This window comes from Ips typographus, linkage group LG12 (assembly GCF_016097725.1).
Source record: "Ips typographus isolate SLU linkage group LG12, UJ_Ityp_2.0, whole genome shotgun sequence".
NCBI classification, from domain to species: Eukaryota; Metazoa; Arthropoda; class Insecta; order Coleoptera; family Curculionidae; genus Ips; species Ips typographus.
The window spans coordinates 1,925,119-1,943,564 of record NC_138433.1 but is presented as its reverse complement, the minus strand read 5'-3'; the positions used below and the strand labels follow the sequence as shown (position 1 = coordinate 1,943,564).

Sequence of the window (18,446 nt, the reverse complement as noted above, 5' to 3'; positions counted from 1 at the left end):
ACTCAATTTTTTTGACCTTACAGCCTGGGTTATCTTTTGGGAAATGTACCTAACAAAACACCTGTCAATGTGAGCACATGTATCGATATCGCAACAAAAATGTTATCTTATCGATAACATTTATATAAATGCGGTACGGAGGCCCCTCGTATGTCACACAGACTGTACCGTTCACGATAAGAGTGTCCTATTCGTCTGTAAAATACATTTCGGTTGTTCGAATTACGGTTTTTTTCGTAATTTTTTATTGAAAGTGGCTGAAAACGGGCGAAATGGCGGACTTATCGGCAACCACCGGTCAAGGATACGAAGACTGTCCACCCTACGAAACTTCCTGGCATATTATACCACCTGATTATGTACATATGGAGGATGAATACAGATACTCGTAAGTATTTTCTTAATTAAATGGTAGATCAAGCAGTTTTGCTTAACGAAGAAATTGCTTCTTGGGACACCCTGTATATTTTTACGTCAGTGGATTACACACACTCAGGGCTACACAATGACCCAAAAAGTACTGTAAAAAAATGTCCCGTTTTCGAAATAATTGAGGTCAAACTTAGCCTTAAGCTTAAGTGCAGAAATGTCCAGAAAGTGACATTACTGCGTTCACAGTGCCTAAAGTCAAATGGGGCACCCTGTATATTTTTACGTCAGTCGATTGCGCACATTCAAGGCTACACAGTGACCCAAAAATATGTACCGTTTCCAAGATATTTGCGGTTAGAATAGAACTGTTAAGAAAAATGCTTTTAAATTAAGTGAATTCCATTTTATGAATGATATCTCTGGAACGGTACGAGGTAAAAAAAATCCATTTACAATATCGTAAGCGCTTTAAAACACTTTTAAAATTAAATTTGAATATCAAAAACAATTTGACACCAAAAACAGTAAAAACACCAATTAAAACTTACCTGAAAACCGGCGGATAACGCAGGGGAGGCCTGAAACAATCAAACGAAAAATTAGTACAGACATCACGTGGCTTGCAAGCTGATTGGACAATTATTATTGACACTGTCAAAGTTCAGAAAAATTCGATTTAATTAAATAAAAGTGTCAAAACTGTGAAAACTTCTGATAGAGAATTAACACCAACTGTCAACAAACGTCATTAAAATTTGACGCAATAATTTATTGGTTGTTAAATGTCAGCGCCCTCTGTTTCAAAATAATCCCTTTATTACACAAAACCGTATTGAGTCGGGAGATTAATTTCAATCTGGATTAGGGGCCGATTAATCCGTTTTAAGCAACCATTAATAACAAACATATCCCCGCAATACCTCGTATATTGTTTTATAGGTTCACTGTACACTAATCTGTGATTTATGGCCCTATTGAAGGGAAATTGCATAAAATGGGAATCAACGCACTTCCGGTCGTATACCTGTCTATGAAAGGACTTTTTGGGGCCTTTGTCGGCTCGTTTTCACTTCCGATCAAATAGTGACAATAAAGCCAAAAATTGCTTAAATATCCCATTGATTGGATGATTAATATTTCCCCCTAGAATTTTTACTATTTTAAATTTTTACAACCAACACTCAAAAAGTAATCCACTTAAGCTGGATTTACATTTAAACATCGGGTGTGGTCCGAGACAATTTCATTCATGAACTTGGCGACATACAGTCTGGTCCGTTTCACTTCTACCTGACCAAGTCTTTTGTATAGTGTAAAGGGTTCTGGGAAGACTTAAACTTATTTCAGGGGGTGCGACATTTTTTCCAAAATATACCAGAAAAAAAAACGTGTACACAAGCACCTGTGGATTTCATTGAGAAACGCTTGTCCTGTTTTGTTTAATTATTAACCGGCCCCTTTTCGCACCTCTTCGTTTATTGTACGCTACGTTGTTTTAATTAGCGGTTTCTCGCCTTTCTATTGTCCCATGTAAACTGAGCTGTTTTATTGGGCTTTATAAAAAATAAGGGTTCGGCCCGTTTGTACCTTAATAATTTCCAATTAAGGACAGGTTTTAGGGAAAATCAACGCATACAAATTGACTGAAGCCAGTTTGTTTGGCAACAGGGTGAAATTTAACTAGAAAAATCATTTGTCACTGTACCTTATGCAGTGGAAGGGCCCCGTCGGTAGATAAATCACTCAAACTATGCTTCAATGACCGCGGGATGTTTTTGAGTTAAACATTGAGCTATTTTAACGAACAAAAACACTTTTAAAAACAAGGTAAACGTCAAAACAAACAAAACTAACCTCAATTTTGCAATTCTAACAGTTTTTCGCAGTTGGCCTGGACTTTGACATTTAAATGACGGCCTCAACTATGTTCATCTTTTTCTTGTTCCAGTGGCTAGAAAGAGAAAGATAATTAACCTAATTTTCACTGTTCAAAGTCTAGTTTAAACGTTTTCTTAGAAATAAAGCAACTTTAGACTTAAACAGGGTTCATTTTCAGTAAAAAAGCGTTTGTAACTGTACCTTATGCAGAGAAAAAGCCTAGGAAACCTCGGTTGTTACTGATAAAATGTACTGGTCTATAAACTCGCTCAAAACTCTTCTTAGTCCTTATAGTTATCACTGGCAATGACCGCGGGCTGTTAATAAGTCAAAAATTTGATATTTTACCTAAAAAAAACACTTTAAACAATATTTTAAAAGGTAAACGTCAAAACCAACTAACCTCAATTTTGCGCAGTTGGCTTGGACTTTGACATTTCAGTGACGGCCTCAACTATGTTTATCTTTTTTTTCTTCTGGCGCCTGGAAAGAGAAAGATAATTACCCTAATTTTCACTGTTTAATGTCTTGTTTGCACGTTTTTTAGGAAATAAAGCAACTTTCGACTTATAGAGGGTCACTTTTCCTTAAAAAATTGATTGTAACCGTATTTTATGCAGACTAAAGGCCTAGAAGGCTTCGGTTGGCACTGCTAAAATGTACTGGTCTATAAACTTACTCAAAACTGTTCTTAATCCATATAGTTATCATTGGCAATGACCGCAGGATGTTAATAAATCAAGGTTTTGATATTTTACCCCACAAAAATCACTTTAAACGGTATTTTACATGCTAAATGTCATAACAAACAAAACTAACCTGAATCTTGTCTGGTGACAGTGACATTTAAATGACAGCCGCAATTATAGTAATCTGTGCCTGTCTTTTTCTAGTTCCGGCGGTCAGAAAGAGAGACAATTTTACACTGATATGTAGATTTTCCTGGAAGGGTGTATTGGAAGTGCATTATTAAAATTCAAACTAATCAACTGTTTTAGGTGTCTATTTACATTTAAAAAGCTAATTGTTTACTTCCGGTCACTTAAAAAAGACCCACCGCATAGGGTATAGAACCTTAAGCCCTTTCCGGCCAGTCCTGCACTTAACATTTTAGTGGTTTCCATTTGTGTGAAAAGGGCTTTACATTCCAGAATCCACAACATATTAGCTGAGTTTTTATTAACATGATAATGCCCCCCGCAACAATAAAGGCAGCTGAGGCTTTTAACGAAAAAACCACCCCTTGTAACATTATTATTACACGTCAATCGAGGATATTTTACATTATTACCCCCTTACACAATGCAAACAGACAAAAACCCTCTCTCACCCCCTTGTACTACTAAAATCGTCTTTTGTTCTCGTTCGAGAAACTACCACTTATTCACAAGGGTGCGCCATACACGACTATTTACGAGTGGAACGGCTTGTGATTGGTGGAGCAAGGTACCGCCCTCAAAACGAGTCTTGCTATTGGTCGTATCGAGAGGCCTTGGCAAAGAGCCCTTCAATCGAGAAGGGGCTCTTCAGTGGCTCTCGACTACGGCCAAAGTGTTCGCGTGTCTGTCCTCTTGATTTTTCCGAAAAACGCGCGATTTTTTTGAGGAGTTTTGCGTGGGTGATAGAAAAAAAAGTGGCGGCCAACAGTGAAACAAATGAATCGCCCCGTACGGCCGAAGCGGAGAAAACCGAGTCCCCTAAAATGGCCCCTAATAACGTCGATAAACCCACGATTGCGGGGTTGCCCCCTTTGTTGGCGTGGCCGCCCCTGCTTTTTCCATGGGCCCCCCTACTGCCCGGGGCTTGGTGTTCTACCGCCCTTAGGAATGCTTTTCCAGGGTATGTATGTTTTTTTGCACGTTTTTTACCTCTTTTATCTGAATCTAGCAGTTCCACTAACAATAGTGCGTAGAATTTTTGATACTATCCCCTTACGCCTATAAAGTAGGCCACGACCAGCTTGAATCGAATGACTGTAAAATATACAGGGTGTCCCATTTAAAATAGTGAATTTTTTGACCTTTGACAACCAGTTTAGTGCAAACTTTCACTCGGTATATGTGGACGCTCTTTGTACAGCTCTTCGTAGACTATAAAGTAGGCCGTGATAAGTTGAATCGAATGACGTCTCATTTGAACTGTCAAAATTCCATAGGTAGAGTAGATCCAAAAAAACTGTAAAACACGTTAGTCAGTTTTTAAAACTGTAATATGTCAAATTATTGTTACAACCACATGTCAATGTCAAACCAACAAATGTGGTTATGTTCCTGCCATAAACTAGCTGGTTTACACGGTAAATTAATTAATAGTTGTACAGTTAGTAACATGCAAAATAGTTACTTTTTATATTAGTTTATTTTACTATAAAAGTTAATTTAAAATGCTTTTATTTGCTGTGTAAACCAGGCTTTAATAACTAGCCCGTGCAGAAAAAGCCTTATTATCTCACGTGTACAGCTCAAAGACAGTAAAAACCACTAAACAGTCTCGTCTAGCGGTCATTTTGACGACATTCGAACGGAATCTGTACACTTCCGAACAATATTGAATGGGTCACCTCGAAGCCCTTAAACAACCGTAAAAATACGCACTTCACGTTTTTAGGCGGAATCGGGCCCTTTTGTCCACACAATCACAATCAACCCACCTGTGAGAGAAATCGAATAGAGTCGGAAACGGTTTGACATTTACACCGGAAAAGGACAGTTTACTCACAGCAGGTATAATCTTCATGGAGCAAAAACCTTCGAATCGCACGTAAAAATGTTCCATTCAAGTACGGACCGTGTGACGTCATTAAACACCCTGTATTAGATTGTTGAATTTGTGGTTACTGAATGAATTTTGGCCACCCTGTACTCCACGCTAAAAACGCTGGTAATTTCGTTATTTTGACAGTTACAGGGTTCTAGTTTTAACCAAATTATAGCCTAATTTATGCTCTTTTGACCACTCTGTATCACTCAAGTCAAATTGTCCCCAGAAACTGTCCTAATTGTGATATTTGCGTTGCCTAGCCAAGTTTACACTAATAAAGGTAAAAGTCTACAGGAAAAGTTAAAAAGTACATTCTCCTACCTGAATTTGTTTGTTGTTGGTGCTTGAAGAGGTTAAGCCAATCATTTACCTCTAAAATCAAAAAAAGGATAAGGGGGCTGCTTTAACCCAACAAAACACTGAGCGGTCACTAAAATGAACACTCCGAACTGGAAAACAACACTTTTTTTGTTCATTTTCTGTCGTTTCCGCGGAAAAACCATAATTTACTTTTTTTTTTTTTTTTTTTGCTCCGTTTAATGGCGTTACCAACTAGGGTATTTGCCAGCTCAATACGAAAAGAGAGCCAGATAGTCGAGCTCAAAGCTCCTGGTTCTCTAGAGCTTTCTGATTAGTAGCTTCTAGTGCTGTGAATTTTCTGCGTTTCTGTGGTGTTCTTCAGGTGGTTCTTGGCTTACTTTCTTCTTTCACTTCTTGGCTAATGGTATTATCCCAAAAAACCACACAGGAAGGACTTCACAACTACTCTAAACACATAGAGACATCTCTATTAAAAGTCCAGGTACCGGAAAAAGTTTTTATCTACAACAAAACGAAAACACAAATTTTCCCAACAACACACGTCACAATTTAATTTTATTGATATTGAGAAATTTATTGATAATATCAATGATCTCTGCATTTGGCTTTCCTAAAACAACTTCAATATTTAAAGGTGCAGTAACACCCACTTTGATTAACTGACTATAAACATTGAAATCATCTATTTGATTAATGGGACACTCAAAAAAGATATGGTTTAAATCTTCAATCTGTCCACAATCACAAAAAGGATCATCCTTAACTTTAATTTTAAATAAATGAAGTTTTGTACAACAATGACCAGTGCGCATACGAATAATCGTGGTAATTTGCCTTCGGTTTTTGTACGGAATTTTATCGAACCAACGAATTTGAGAGAAATGATTCTGAATACCTCTGTAAAACGATCCTTTATTCCCTATAATCTGTAACCATTCTTTTTTATGCTGCTCTATGATATTATTTTTCACAATATTAAATATATCGTTTGAGCTTACAAACACCTTCTTTGGAATGTTAAAACCCCTCCCAATGTTTGCCAGAGTATCCGCTATTTCGTTACCCTGGATCCCGGCATGTCCCGGTGTCCATGCCAAAGAAATATCATATCCCATTTCACAGGCCAACAATAAAAGCCTTCTTGTTCTGAGCGTCATGATGTCAGAACTAGCACTAATTCGAGATTTACCAATTTTCTGAACCGCACTCCAGGAGTCTGAAAATATTATTGTCTTTTTGATTTTCCTTTTTAATATTATGATAACCGCTTCGTGAATTGCTGCTATTTCCGCATTACATATCGTTAATTCCTTCGGTAGTTTAGAAGAGAATTTAACTTTAACTTTTGGAATATATACTCCAAAACCTACTTGCCCATCCTTTCTCGATGCATCTGTGTAAACAAAGTGGTGTGTATCATTGAATCTATCTGTTACTAATAAAAAGTGTTGTTTAACATCCGAATCTTTTTTATTTATATTCAAATCAATTATTTTCACCTGATCTAATTGTTTATAATAATCAATATTAAAGCAAGGTAGTGTCTCATTATAAAATACTTTCTGGCGAAATGGTAAAAAAGGCTCCAAAGCCTGTACAAACAAGGGTGACTTATTCAACATGTTAGGACGTTGTAAGAAACGATCTCTTAATTTACAAATAATTTCCATCAATGGATTTTGTTTTAAAGAGAAGATTTTTGATACAAATTTTGAAGCCAAAATTTGTCTCCTATATTTTAGTGAGATTTCCCCACTCTCCGCCATTAGAGCACAGATCGGTGTAGATTTCATACATCCTAAGCAGAGCCTTAGCGCTCCAAATTGAACTCTATCCATTTTCTCCACCAAACGTTTTGGCAGCTTGTTATACAAGATAGAACCAAAATCCAAGTGCGATCTTATCAAAGCTTTATAGACCACCAACATACTTTTGGGGTCAGCGCCCCACCATATTCTGGTAAAGATTTTGAGAGTGTTCAACGCCGTCAAAGCTTTATTAACCATACTATTAATATGTAAATCCCACTTTAAATTTAGCTGTAAAGATATTCCCAAATACTGTACATTTTCTCTGTAGTCAATCTCCTGTCCTCCAATTTTAATTTTGATTGGTTGTTCCCTTCTTCTACCTTTTACAAACCACATTGCTTCACATTTTTGCGGTGATAAAGACAACTCCTTGTCTTCCAATTTCTCCTCCAATGCCGCTATGTAGTTGTTCATTCTTTGAACCATTTCATTATAATTATTGCCTTTAATAAACACCACCAAATCATCTGCATAACCTGACATAATGATGCCATCCTTATTCTCAAACAGATCCCTTATATAAATGTTAAACAGAATTGTACTTAATGGAGATCCCTGTGGGATGCCTTTTGATGTGATTTTTGGCCCAGCCAACGTACCGTTATTCTTTCTAATATACATTTCTCTATCTTTTAAAATTGACAGTATTAGTTTACCTAATAGACTCGGAATATTAGTTGACATTAAAATGTGGTATAACTTAAAAATATTAACATGGTTATATGCCGATTTAATGTCTAGAAACACCGCCACAACAGACTCATTCATATCAAAAGCATGGTAAATATGTGACGTCAGTGCCGCAACATTATTGGTAATTCCCATACCCTTCCTAAATCCTGTTTGCCAATGCGAAAAGAACTTCTTATTTTCCAGTTCCCATTCAATGCGATTTTTAATCATTATCTCCAAAGTTTTGACGAAACAGGAGGAAAGTATAATTGGTCTGAGATTATTAATATTATCAGCTTTTTTACCTGCTTTTAAAATCGGAATTATATTATATTGTTTCCATTCTTTTGGAATCGAACCCGTCTCTAAACAGTAATTGTATATGTTTAATAGAGTTTGTCTTGCATGAACTGGTAACTTTTTGATCATTAAGTAAGTAACATCGTCTAGTCCCGGAGCCGATAATTTTTTATTTGACAAACTGTTTAACATTTCACTCATGGAAAAGTGTTCTACATTTACAGGACTCGCACTATCAACAAAATCAAATTCTGGTAAAATATCACAGACGGCCAATTCATTCAGCAACTCTAGTTTCATATTGTCCTCAATATTAACCCTTTGTTTTATTTTTCTGCTACTAAACTGGTTAACCTTTCCCCAGATGTACTTACTATTTGAGTTACGATTCAATGACTCACAGAAATGTACAAAAGCGGTTCGTTTCTTATCCTTGAATTTTCTCTTTGCTTGAGCAATTGTTTTTTTTGCGTTAATAAAATTTTCTAAACTTGGTGCATTTTTAAACTCCGCCAAAGCGTTTCTTCTATTTCTGAGGGCTTCGCTACATTCATCGTCCCACCAAGGGTTTGATGGGAATCCTGAACAGTTACATCTTTTTTGTGGTATAGACTCCTTTGCAGCCTCGTTAATTCTTGACAAAAATTCCTGAAAAGTTAAGTTAGGGTCCGAAAAGTCCTGTAAATAAATATTCTCTTGATATTTATCCCAATCCGCCTTGGCGAAATTTCTAGAATAAAATGTGGTCATTCTTGTGCTCTTCAAGTCCAGCTTTCCATTTTCTTGTAGAGTAATCAACGTGGGAAAATGATCACTATTACCATTGTCCAGCAAAACTTGCCACTTAATCATTGGGGCTAAAGATGCACTAGCCATCGTTAGGTCCACTGCACTACTTCTTTCTCCATTTCTGAACAAAGTGGCGGTACCATCGTTCATAATAATCAAATCCTGTTCCATCAACTTTTCACTTATTATTCTTCCACCCCTATTGACTGGCATATTGTCCCATATGGGATGATGACTATTCAAGTCTCCCATTATGATTTTTGTTTCATCCCCGTCCATTACTTCTGACATTACATCAATGCTTAAATTATTACCCGAATTACAATAAATGTTTGTCAACAAAAGGTTGTCTATTTTGATTGTAATAAATTGGATGGTCTCCGAATTGAAATTTTTTAGCTCGCGAAAAACAATGTTGTCTTTGATCATTGTGGCAACTCCTCCATAACCATCTTCCCTGTTTTGCCTTAGAATAACAAAATTTTTAATTTTAAATATTTCTTTACTTTTTAACCACGTTTCATTTAGCAATACAATATCTGGCTTTTGATCCCTTATCATATTAATTAAATTTTCTCTGTTTGCTTTTACGCTTCTTATATTCCATTGTATGATTTTAAATTGTTTGAATGTTATTGATGTCTGTTTCTAGTAAAAATTGTCTTCTTGGGCTTCAAAATGTTTCTTTATAAGTTTAAATATGAGTGACTTTCCGTCATAAGAGTTTAAAAATTTTGCAAGAAATTCATCTATATTAGATGAATCCTCAGTTTGTCTATAAGAGTACGAACAACTTTGGTAAGTGGCACCACAGGGCTCTATTGAATTCTGATTCGTTCTGGTCAAAGGTTGGGAGTATTCTTCTTCCATGACTTTGTCATCGCTGCGATTGGATAATTGTGATACAGGACGCAAGTCCTCCGAATCTGGTCTAGAGTTTGGAAAATACAAGCATTCATTGTGTTTTTCCTTATTATACCCCTTTTGTTGAATGATACGTTTTTTTGCAGGTTCATTCAAAGCAGCCTGTTGATAAGATCTTTTAATTTTATTGCCATTAAAATGTTCTGTTCTTCTTTGGGCTGTGCTTATGTCTTCTTGGGAAGGGTTCTGATTCTTTTTCTTAAGGTTTGGAAATTCACTCGGATTAAAATAATATTCTCCGCTTACTTCATAGGTTTTTTTGCAAAGTTCATTAGCATCTTGATAAGTCAGATTTTCAAAGGACATAAGTTTTTTAATGTTAATTTGCCGTTGATATTCAGGGCATTTTTTATTAGTTGATCTATGATCACCCTTACAAAAAAGACATTTGGCCTCACAGGTATACAAAATCTGATCCTCCCCTTTCTCCTGTTCAGGCATGTGCTTCTCCTGACCACAATTAAAACATCGCTCCTTGCCCTTGCAATTTTTTTTTGTATGTCCAAATCGTAAACAGGAAAAACATTGTGTGACAGGCGAAACATAAATGGCAGTTCTCATCCCCATACCGCAATACCGTACCTCCCTCGGAATAACTGTACCTTTAAATGTGAAAAGACAAGTACCTGTTGGAATGTATTCAATTTTATTATCTTTAAGACATTTCCTATTCATACGCTTAATAGACAAGATTTCAGTATTAGCCACAAAAAATGTTTTCAAAATATCCTCAGATAAATCCAAATCTACTTCTCTAACCAAAGCTTTGCAAGTCACAAAATTATAAGGAATAAAGACTTCATATCCTTTGTCTGATAATTTTTTACTTTTAATAAACTGGTTTACTGCTTTGAAACTAACAAATTCCACTGCTATTCTGTTAAGACCTTTATTTTTGATATTTTTAATGTCAGAAAGATGAAGGTCAAATATATCCTTAGCAATTTTCATATGAGAAAATCTTCCAATATTAGAATTTGAATTTTTTGATTCTATGTAGACAATAAAAGGACCCTTATCTCCCTCATCATACAAAACTTCATTCCTAACGTAACCAGTAGCAATATTTTCCGTATTTAAATTTAAACCACCACTTTTGTCTTGCGGGGGGGGCGGCCCCCCGCTGTTTACTTCCATGATCTTCAATCAACCACACAGCAGTGTGGTTGTTATAGTATCAATTTCTCAATATAAAGCCAAATGCACAAAATCCAAAAACCCAATTACACTACTATACTCCCAACAATAGCCCACTCACCTACAATAGCCAAAAGAACAACAAACAGGTTAGTACTATACGATTTCTAGCCCGCTTCTCGTCAATAGCCAAACGCTGATCCACCCACCACTGAGGTATTCACAGCACTGATAATTTACTTGTAAACTGTAAACACAGAATGACATTTCTAATAAAAGTGAGGTTAGGTTAACTTTCAAACGTATTTGAATTGTTTCAACGAATCAATGAAATGAATGAGGAATAAATGGATAGGATACGACATGTTTTAACTTTAAGGCTACTTTTACCTGAGTTTCTATAGAAATTATGTTTGTTATTTAACATTACATTAGATACATTATTATATAATTACAGTGTCTAATAACCGTGATTGAATGTCAAACTACTCTACTGTATTAAGAACCATTTTTTTTGCTATATACAACAAATTACAGACAGACAAGCTGTTTTTGGTTATGTTAAGGGTTTGGAAAAGCAGTTTGCCTAGCCAAAGTGTGGGCTATTATTGGCTTGTAAAGCGGCACTTTTGAGATCTTTTCTCTTTTATTACACTACAAGTCTTTGAAACCCCAAAAAGTCACGTATTCGCAATTGGTCGGTCATTAATACTTTGTAGGTACACCGGTTACTCACAAAAAAAGGAAACAAAATTTGATCATCAGGTAGACAAAATTGCAAGTTTCTAATTTTCTTCTAAAAGAAAATCAAATTGTCATTTAACTGTCACGTTGACGTTATAATATGTGTCAATTTACACACGCCTACTAGACTGTCTTAATACTGTAAAAAGCGGCATCTGTGCACAAAAATAAACAATAATTTTAAACAGATATACAGTGTGTTAAAGAAACCAAGAAATTTATTTGGACACCCTATACAACAACAGTAAAATGGCTGAAATTTTTCCAGGTTTCAAGGTGAGTTGTCGTTATCGAATCGGATCGTTCCCATTAAGAAATCTCAGTATTTTTGTGTCCGCGATAATTGGCTTATCTTAAGAAAAATTACATTATCGATGACGTCAAAGTAAAGCCACCGCGATGAGGAAAAAGCAATTTTGCACGTAAACAAGTTTGAAAATTAATGATTATTTACGTTGTTGCTGTGTGATTGGTCAAAAAAAAAACAGCCATCTGAAAGCTGCTTTTTTGACCAATCACAAACTTGGTTTCACTGTGCTGACATTTAGACAAATTTGATGCCCAAGTTGTCAATTTTTTTCAAACGTCTGTCAGTTAGATAGAGATGGGCACTACTATCTATATACTAGTATACTGCTTGACATTTTGACTAACATACAAATAATTTTTTCCAGATTGTTGGATAGCATTAAAATGACAAGCTCGATCGGCAATCAGCGCCACCAACCGGCCAGTTTTGCAATCAGTGACATTCTGGAACTGGACCGTCAAAACAACCCCCATCACACCGATCTAGATCCGGGAATGACGGAGGCTCTCTACACCACCACCGATCTGTCTTACATGCCCAGGCATTGGCCCCAAATCGATCACGGTAAGTTTAAAAACGGGAACAGAAAACAAGAAAAAAAAGTGATGAAACAAGCACGGAAAAGGGCGACAATGAAAAATTACGATTTAGAGGGGTGGGGTCGAGGGGTTTGGCCGCAAAACGATGTCACCGAAAGGGCAGAGGGATAAAAGGCGTGACACCGGTACACCAGCTGCTCCCATGATTGTCTTTTAGGGGCAGATGCCGGTTTCGGAGGCCATTTTTTTAAATGGAGACGCTCTTTCTACCCTAAATCACCTTTAAACGAGCTATTAATTGCTCCATCTAGCCGGAATTTGTCAGTTTTACCGGTTTTTTTTGCTCTGCAGTATTGCAGATACAGTGAAAGTTAAACTAAATTGGGATGACGTCGACTTGTCACTTTCCACTCAGTTGTTTTTACCGCAATTTTGTTTGAGTTTTAATATACTTTTACGCAACCTTAATACTAATTGCTTTTTAATTATTATTAATGAACGCATCGTTGTTTTCCTGTCATTTTGACTTATATAACAACTTTCCAGAAATCTTCTTCTAGTTTTGTTGCAAGGAATTCAATTCCCCTCTGTTCTTGTGACACATCTTTGACAAATGACAGACTGGAACAGGATGGTAAAGTTTTCCTGGTGGCATCATTTCAAACAGTTTTGGCCAAGTTTGAAGCCCTCTAGCGGCCAAACTATTTAACCAATCAACTCATGTTGCATATTGGTGGAAAGCCCATTTCATTGGCTATCCATAGAGCTATAAAAGTTCATACCTTGTCTGTTAAATAAAGCAGTTTTCCAGGTTTAAACCAAACAGTGCATTATTTTATTATTATAAAACGTTTACTGAAGAGATGCTTAGGTTTTATACGTTCATGGAGAGTTATGAATGACAGTTTTTTTTTAAATTTCAGGACCATTACCACCAATCCACGGGGCTCACCAGCAACAACACCATCTCCTACCCCCGCTGCACCACCCGCCCAAAATGTCCCCGGACAGTACCAGTCCGCCCATTTCTGACAGATCGAGCGTGGAACCGACCAGTTTGACGGATCCGTCAGCCACGATGGGGGCGCCACCTCTGACACTGTTGCAACGGAGTGACACGTCGTCAGCACCGCCTAGCAACGGAGGCCTGAGCGAAAACGAAGATGGCGGCGACCAGGACGACGGGAGCGGTGACAAGGACGACGACCAGCAAACGCAGGGTGGTCACAAAAAACGGAAAAGACGAGTGTTGTTCTCCAAGGCGCAAACTTTCGAATTGGAGCGACGGTTCAGACAGCAAAAGTACCTGTCGGCACCCGAACGGGAACATTTGGCTTCGATTATCAGGCTGACGCCCACACAAGTGAAAATTTGGTTCCAAAATCATAGGTAAGTACTGTCAAATTACGTCACAGCGACTGTCAACTGTCAAAATTATATTTTCTAGTAGTAGAGGTTATGTTGAGATTTATTAACGTTTTTCAAATGGTTTGACCTTACACGGTTATCTGAAGAGTGATAAAGTTAAAATGCAACCAATTTTAGTCAGTATTTCTGAAAAATAGGGGTTAAGGCCCTGAAATTTACTTTCTAACTAGTAAATTGAACCTAAAATCCAGGAACGTACTGCCCCTTTTGTCTTAAACAACCCTAACCTCACTCAGACTGCAATAAACCACATTAAAATGTAAGGAAGAAGGCTGGAAATGCAGTGACACAATTTCAGTCAGTTTTTCTGCAATTCAGGGATTACGGACCTGAAATCTGCTGTGCAGACACCTAATTAACTTTAAAGTCCAGGGACGTACTGCATATTGTCCTTAAACAACCCTAACTTCAATCAGATTGCCCCTAAATCACATTAAAATGTAAGGAAAGTGGGTGAAAATGCAATGAAGCACAATTTCAGTCAGTACTGGTGAAATCTAGGGGTTACGGCCCTGAAATTTACTTTGTAAGTAGTAAATTGAACCTAAAATCCAGGAACGTACTGCATATTTTCGCAACATCACAGTTTTAGCCAGTAATTCCGAAAAGAAAGCCGACACCCTGTATAATTGATCATTGGAAAGCTGCTGTATGTGATTATTAATCACTTTTTTTGCGGATTATTGTTTAAATTGATAGAACAGAGCAAATGCCACAAAATTGGACTTTAGACTGTTTTCCAAATTATTTGATCGATTATTTATTTACGTTGTGAACGATAATTAGCTGAAAACAGTTTGGGGAGCAACTATCAAATTAAAACGAACACCTCGTTTTAAATGTCACTCGGTTACCCCTTACTACTAAATTTGACAGTTGACAGATCAAGTAGGCTTTGATCAAGATTGTCACTGTCACTGTCAAAAGGCCGGGGTTTAATTAACCACGATATTTTTCGGGGGAAAATCTGTTAAATTTTCTTTTCTGTTCGTTTCCAGATACAAAACCAAACGGGCCCAACACGAAAAAGGATTGCACGACCAGCAATCGAACAATCCGATGCCGTCACCGAGACGGGTGGCGGTACCGGTGCTGGTACGCGACGGTAAACCGTGCATTGGCGGTCCAAAACCGCAAGATTCCGCCCAAATGGGCGGTCCTGGACATTTGGGTTCCCTGATGACCCACCATCCGGCGCTGTACGGTCAACCGCACCGATGGCATTGGTGAATTTTGGTGATAAATGTGCGTGTGTGTATTTGTAAGACAGTTGACAGTTTAGTTCCGGAAAATTGTTGCTATAAGGTGAGTGACGTTAGTTTAGTTTTGCGCGTGATTGAGTTTAAACAAACAAACGGGTTATCAATCGAGAGATATTTTCTAATTAAATTAAAACTGGGAAAAAAATAACGAAGATAAGTTTCAAATTGAATGGTTGACACTTGAAACCGATAAAACAAATAATAATTTTTGTTTGATCGGAATGACGTCGGACGCCATTTTTTCTCCATCCATGTTTGTTTTGTTCCAAACGAACATGACAACTTAATTTAGTGAAAATTCGAGATTGTGTCAAGTCCACACGTTTAGTATTTACGTAATCTAGTAGTTTGTGATTAGTCAAAAAAAGCAGCCATCTTTGAATGCATTCTGATTGGTCAAAAACCATGTAGACTGTTACGTCACAAATCTGGCCAGTTTACCTCCCAAAAAATCTAGTCATCTTATATGTTTTATTCTCTAGTGGGTTTGATGGTTAGTTCACTCGATTTTGACCTCCAATGGTAATTTTTAAGGGAAAAACAAAAATTCAAATCGACTGGACTAAGTGTTATTTTGTATATTGAAGAATGATTTTCTATAGAGACCACATGGTTGTTATAGATTGGTAAAGGCCAATATTAAAGCGTTCCTTCACTATAAACCACCCTGTACAATAATGTAAATACAAATTAAAAGTAATTTTGCCTGTAAAGTTTGTTCACAATTTTTTTGGACCCACCCATGTTGTCAGCTTGTATCACTTCAAATGGTACACCATGTATATTTTACTGTCATTCAATTCAGCTTTTCGAGGCCTACTTTGCAGTCTCCTGTTATACAGGGTGAAAGTTTCAACAGGCCCCAAACGAATTGTCGGTGAGTTCAAGAAAAAGTGCATTACTTTAAATGAAACACCCTGTACATTTTACAGTAATTCGATTCAGTTTTTCACTGCCTACTTACTATACAGGTGTGGTAAATCCAAAAGCGACCATGGGAAAACCGTGTAACGGACAGAGAAACGTAGGTAATTGCATGCGCGGGAGAAAGACAGAAAACGAAAAAAATATCAAGTAGGCCATATTTTTAGCGCGCTGTTGCGCATATTCAATACCCTCGACAAACTTACTTACGGCGTTTGGCAACAGCGCGCTAAAAATATGGCCTACTTGATACTTTTTGCGTTTTCTGTCTTTCTCCCGCGCATGCAATTACCTACGTTTCTCTGTCCGTTACACGGTTTTCCTATGGTCGCTTTTGGATTTACCACACCTGTATACAGGGTGAATGGTAGAACCAAAAAAACCGTGAACAAAAAAGTAGATTATTATAGGCGCTGTCATAATAATATAATTAGTAGTACATTCGATATTTGTTAATATTATAATTATTGTTAAAAAAAAAAATGACTGGCACCGGTTTTGTTTTCCTAATTTGTAAGGACATTTAGGTGATATTTATTTTAAAATGAATAATAATTATATTATACACGTCAGTGAATAATGTTGTTTTATTGTTCACCAACCGAAAAAGCTTCGGTAAAACGCAATTAATCACGATGGAAATCGTCCTAATTGCGGTGTCGGGTTTGCTGGTTTGTAAATGCATTTTCCTGCATGCCTGCCCCCCCGATTTCCTGGATCGATTCGACCACGCCCGTTCGTTTTACCCTGCACCGCAATTTCCACTCTGGATGACGGTTATTACGGTTTTGGTTTGAGGGTCGGTTTGCACCAAAACTTTCAATTACAATCATTTAAAAAGTTGTCGAGCAAAACATCCCTAGCGCTGTCACCAAGCAGGATGTGCTGTCAATTTTGACATTTTGTTACCGTCCTGGGTGCGTATTCTTGAAACGAGGGAAGGAAGTTATCAAGAGACAGACCTGTAGAATGTGACAGGAACCCGTTATTGGCAGCTTCTTCTGTCACATTCTATCAACACTTCTCCTGAGTTTACGGCAAAATTTTGAGGTTTGTGCTAGTAACTGAAAAAATCTCGTGTAAATGACAAAGAAGAAACTTACCAGGATTAGTTTCGAAATGTACACTGCAATTTTATAGTTTTGGGGTGTGGAAGTTATCAATTTTCGTTTGTACACTAATTTAAGGTGAAAACACTCAATTTTAACCGGAATAATCACAAAAAAACACCTATTTTGACATTTCGATTTGATTCGCGTCGGTCATGGCCTACTTGATTGCTGCGTACGGCTGTCAATTCGCGTCGGTCATGGCCTACTTGATTGTTTCAATTCAATATTAGCCATCTCCGTCTATTCAGCACGTGAGTGAGAGAGACAAAATTAGGCCTCAGGGCCCTAATTCTTCTCTAGGGGTTGCTTGTGATTGGTCAAAAAACCAGCAGCAAGCTTGTTTTGACCAATCACTGTACTAGATTAATAGAAAAAGTGGTTACAACTCAATTTGACCGGTTTGTTGTTATAACTCATGCATACAAGTGGATCTTTTGATCCGGGGGCCTTAATATGTAATCCGAAACAGAAAAATATTTAGATAAACGTAATATTAAAGCGTTTGGCGTTTATTTAAGGCTTTATCTCGCCAGTGATTAACTAAAATCAATAAGAATGATCACCTATTATATTTTATTATGAATATCTACATCACACATACAGGTAGGCGATAAAGAAAGCAAACATCAGTTCGATGATAAAACGTTTGGTTTACCAAACCTGATTTTATTTATGACTTATCTCTCTCGTTTCACTCGAATATTCTCCAATTCAGGTGATGCTTTTATAGTTTTTTCAAGTCAATTGACTGTCAACATTTATCTATACCTAATTTACGACCTGGTAGCGCAAATCCCACTCGTGTGGTACCAGTGGATTTGCTTAATAGTATTTTATGGCCCACTCGCGTTAATGCGGATCAGATTTTTCGTTTCTAACCAAAACAAGCTCAGTTTGGATTAAGTCCAACTTCAGAATCGAGTGGCCTGAATGATACTCGTTTCAAGAGGCACCGATGATGTTCAATCGAAACGTTTGTGACACGCGTTCCGGCCTATTTAGGATTTAGTTTCGTTTGACGACCGATTAACTCTCGATTAGTTTTATGGTGCGCCCACTTAAACCCGCTTAAGTGATCCTTCATGGGTCTCGATCGACGATGATGCGTTTTTTTTTGGATGATTCACTCGTCAATTTCGACATTCAAATTAGCGGCCCGCTAT

At 37.2% G+C, this 18,446-nt stretch overlaps 1 protein-coding gene across 2 annotated transcripts; it reads left to right on the top strand.

Annotated features, from left to right (window-relative positions):
* Nucleotides 1-172: 172 nt before the first annotated feature.
* LOC145736778 (uncharacterized) lies at nucleotides 173-16,751 on the top strand. 2 transcript variants are annotated; one of them, XM_081991194.1, is made up of 4 exons: nucleotides 173-388; nucleotides 12,383-12,582; nucleotides 13,481-13,946; nucleotides 14,984-16,751. In XM_081991194.1, exons 1-4 carry the CDS (start codon nucleotides 273-275, stop codon nucleotides 15,213-15,215), a joined length of 1,014 nt encoding a protein of 337 aa, XP_081847320.1. In that variant the 5' UTR covers nucleotides 173-272; the 3' UTR covers nucleotides 15,216-16,751. The 2 variants fall into 2 exon arrangements, with proteins under 2 accessions (XP_081847320.1, XP_081847318.1); XM_081991192.1 differs by lacking the exon at nucleotides 173-388 and adding an exon at nucleotides 3,801-4,089.
* The last annotated feature ends 1,695 nt before the right edge of the window (nucleotides 16,752-18,446 follow it).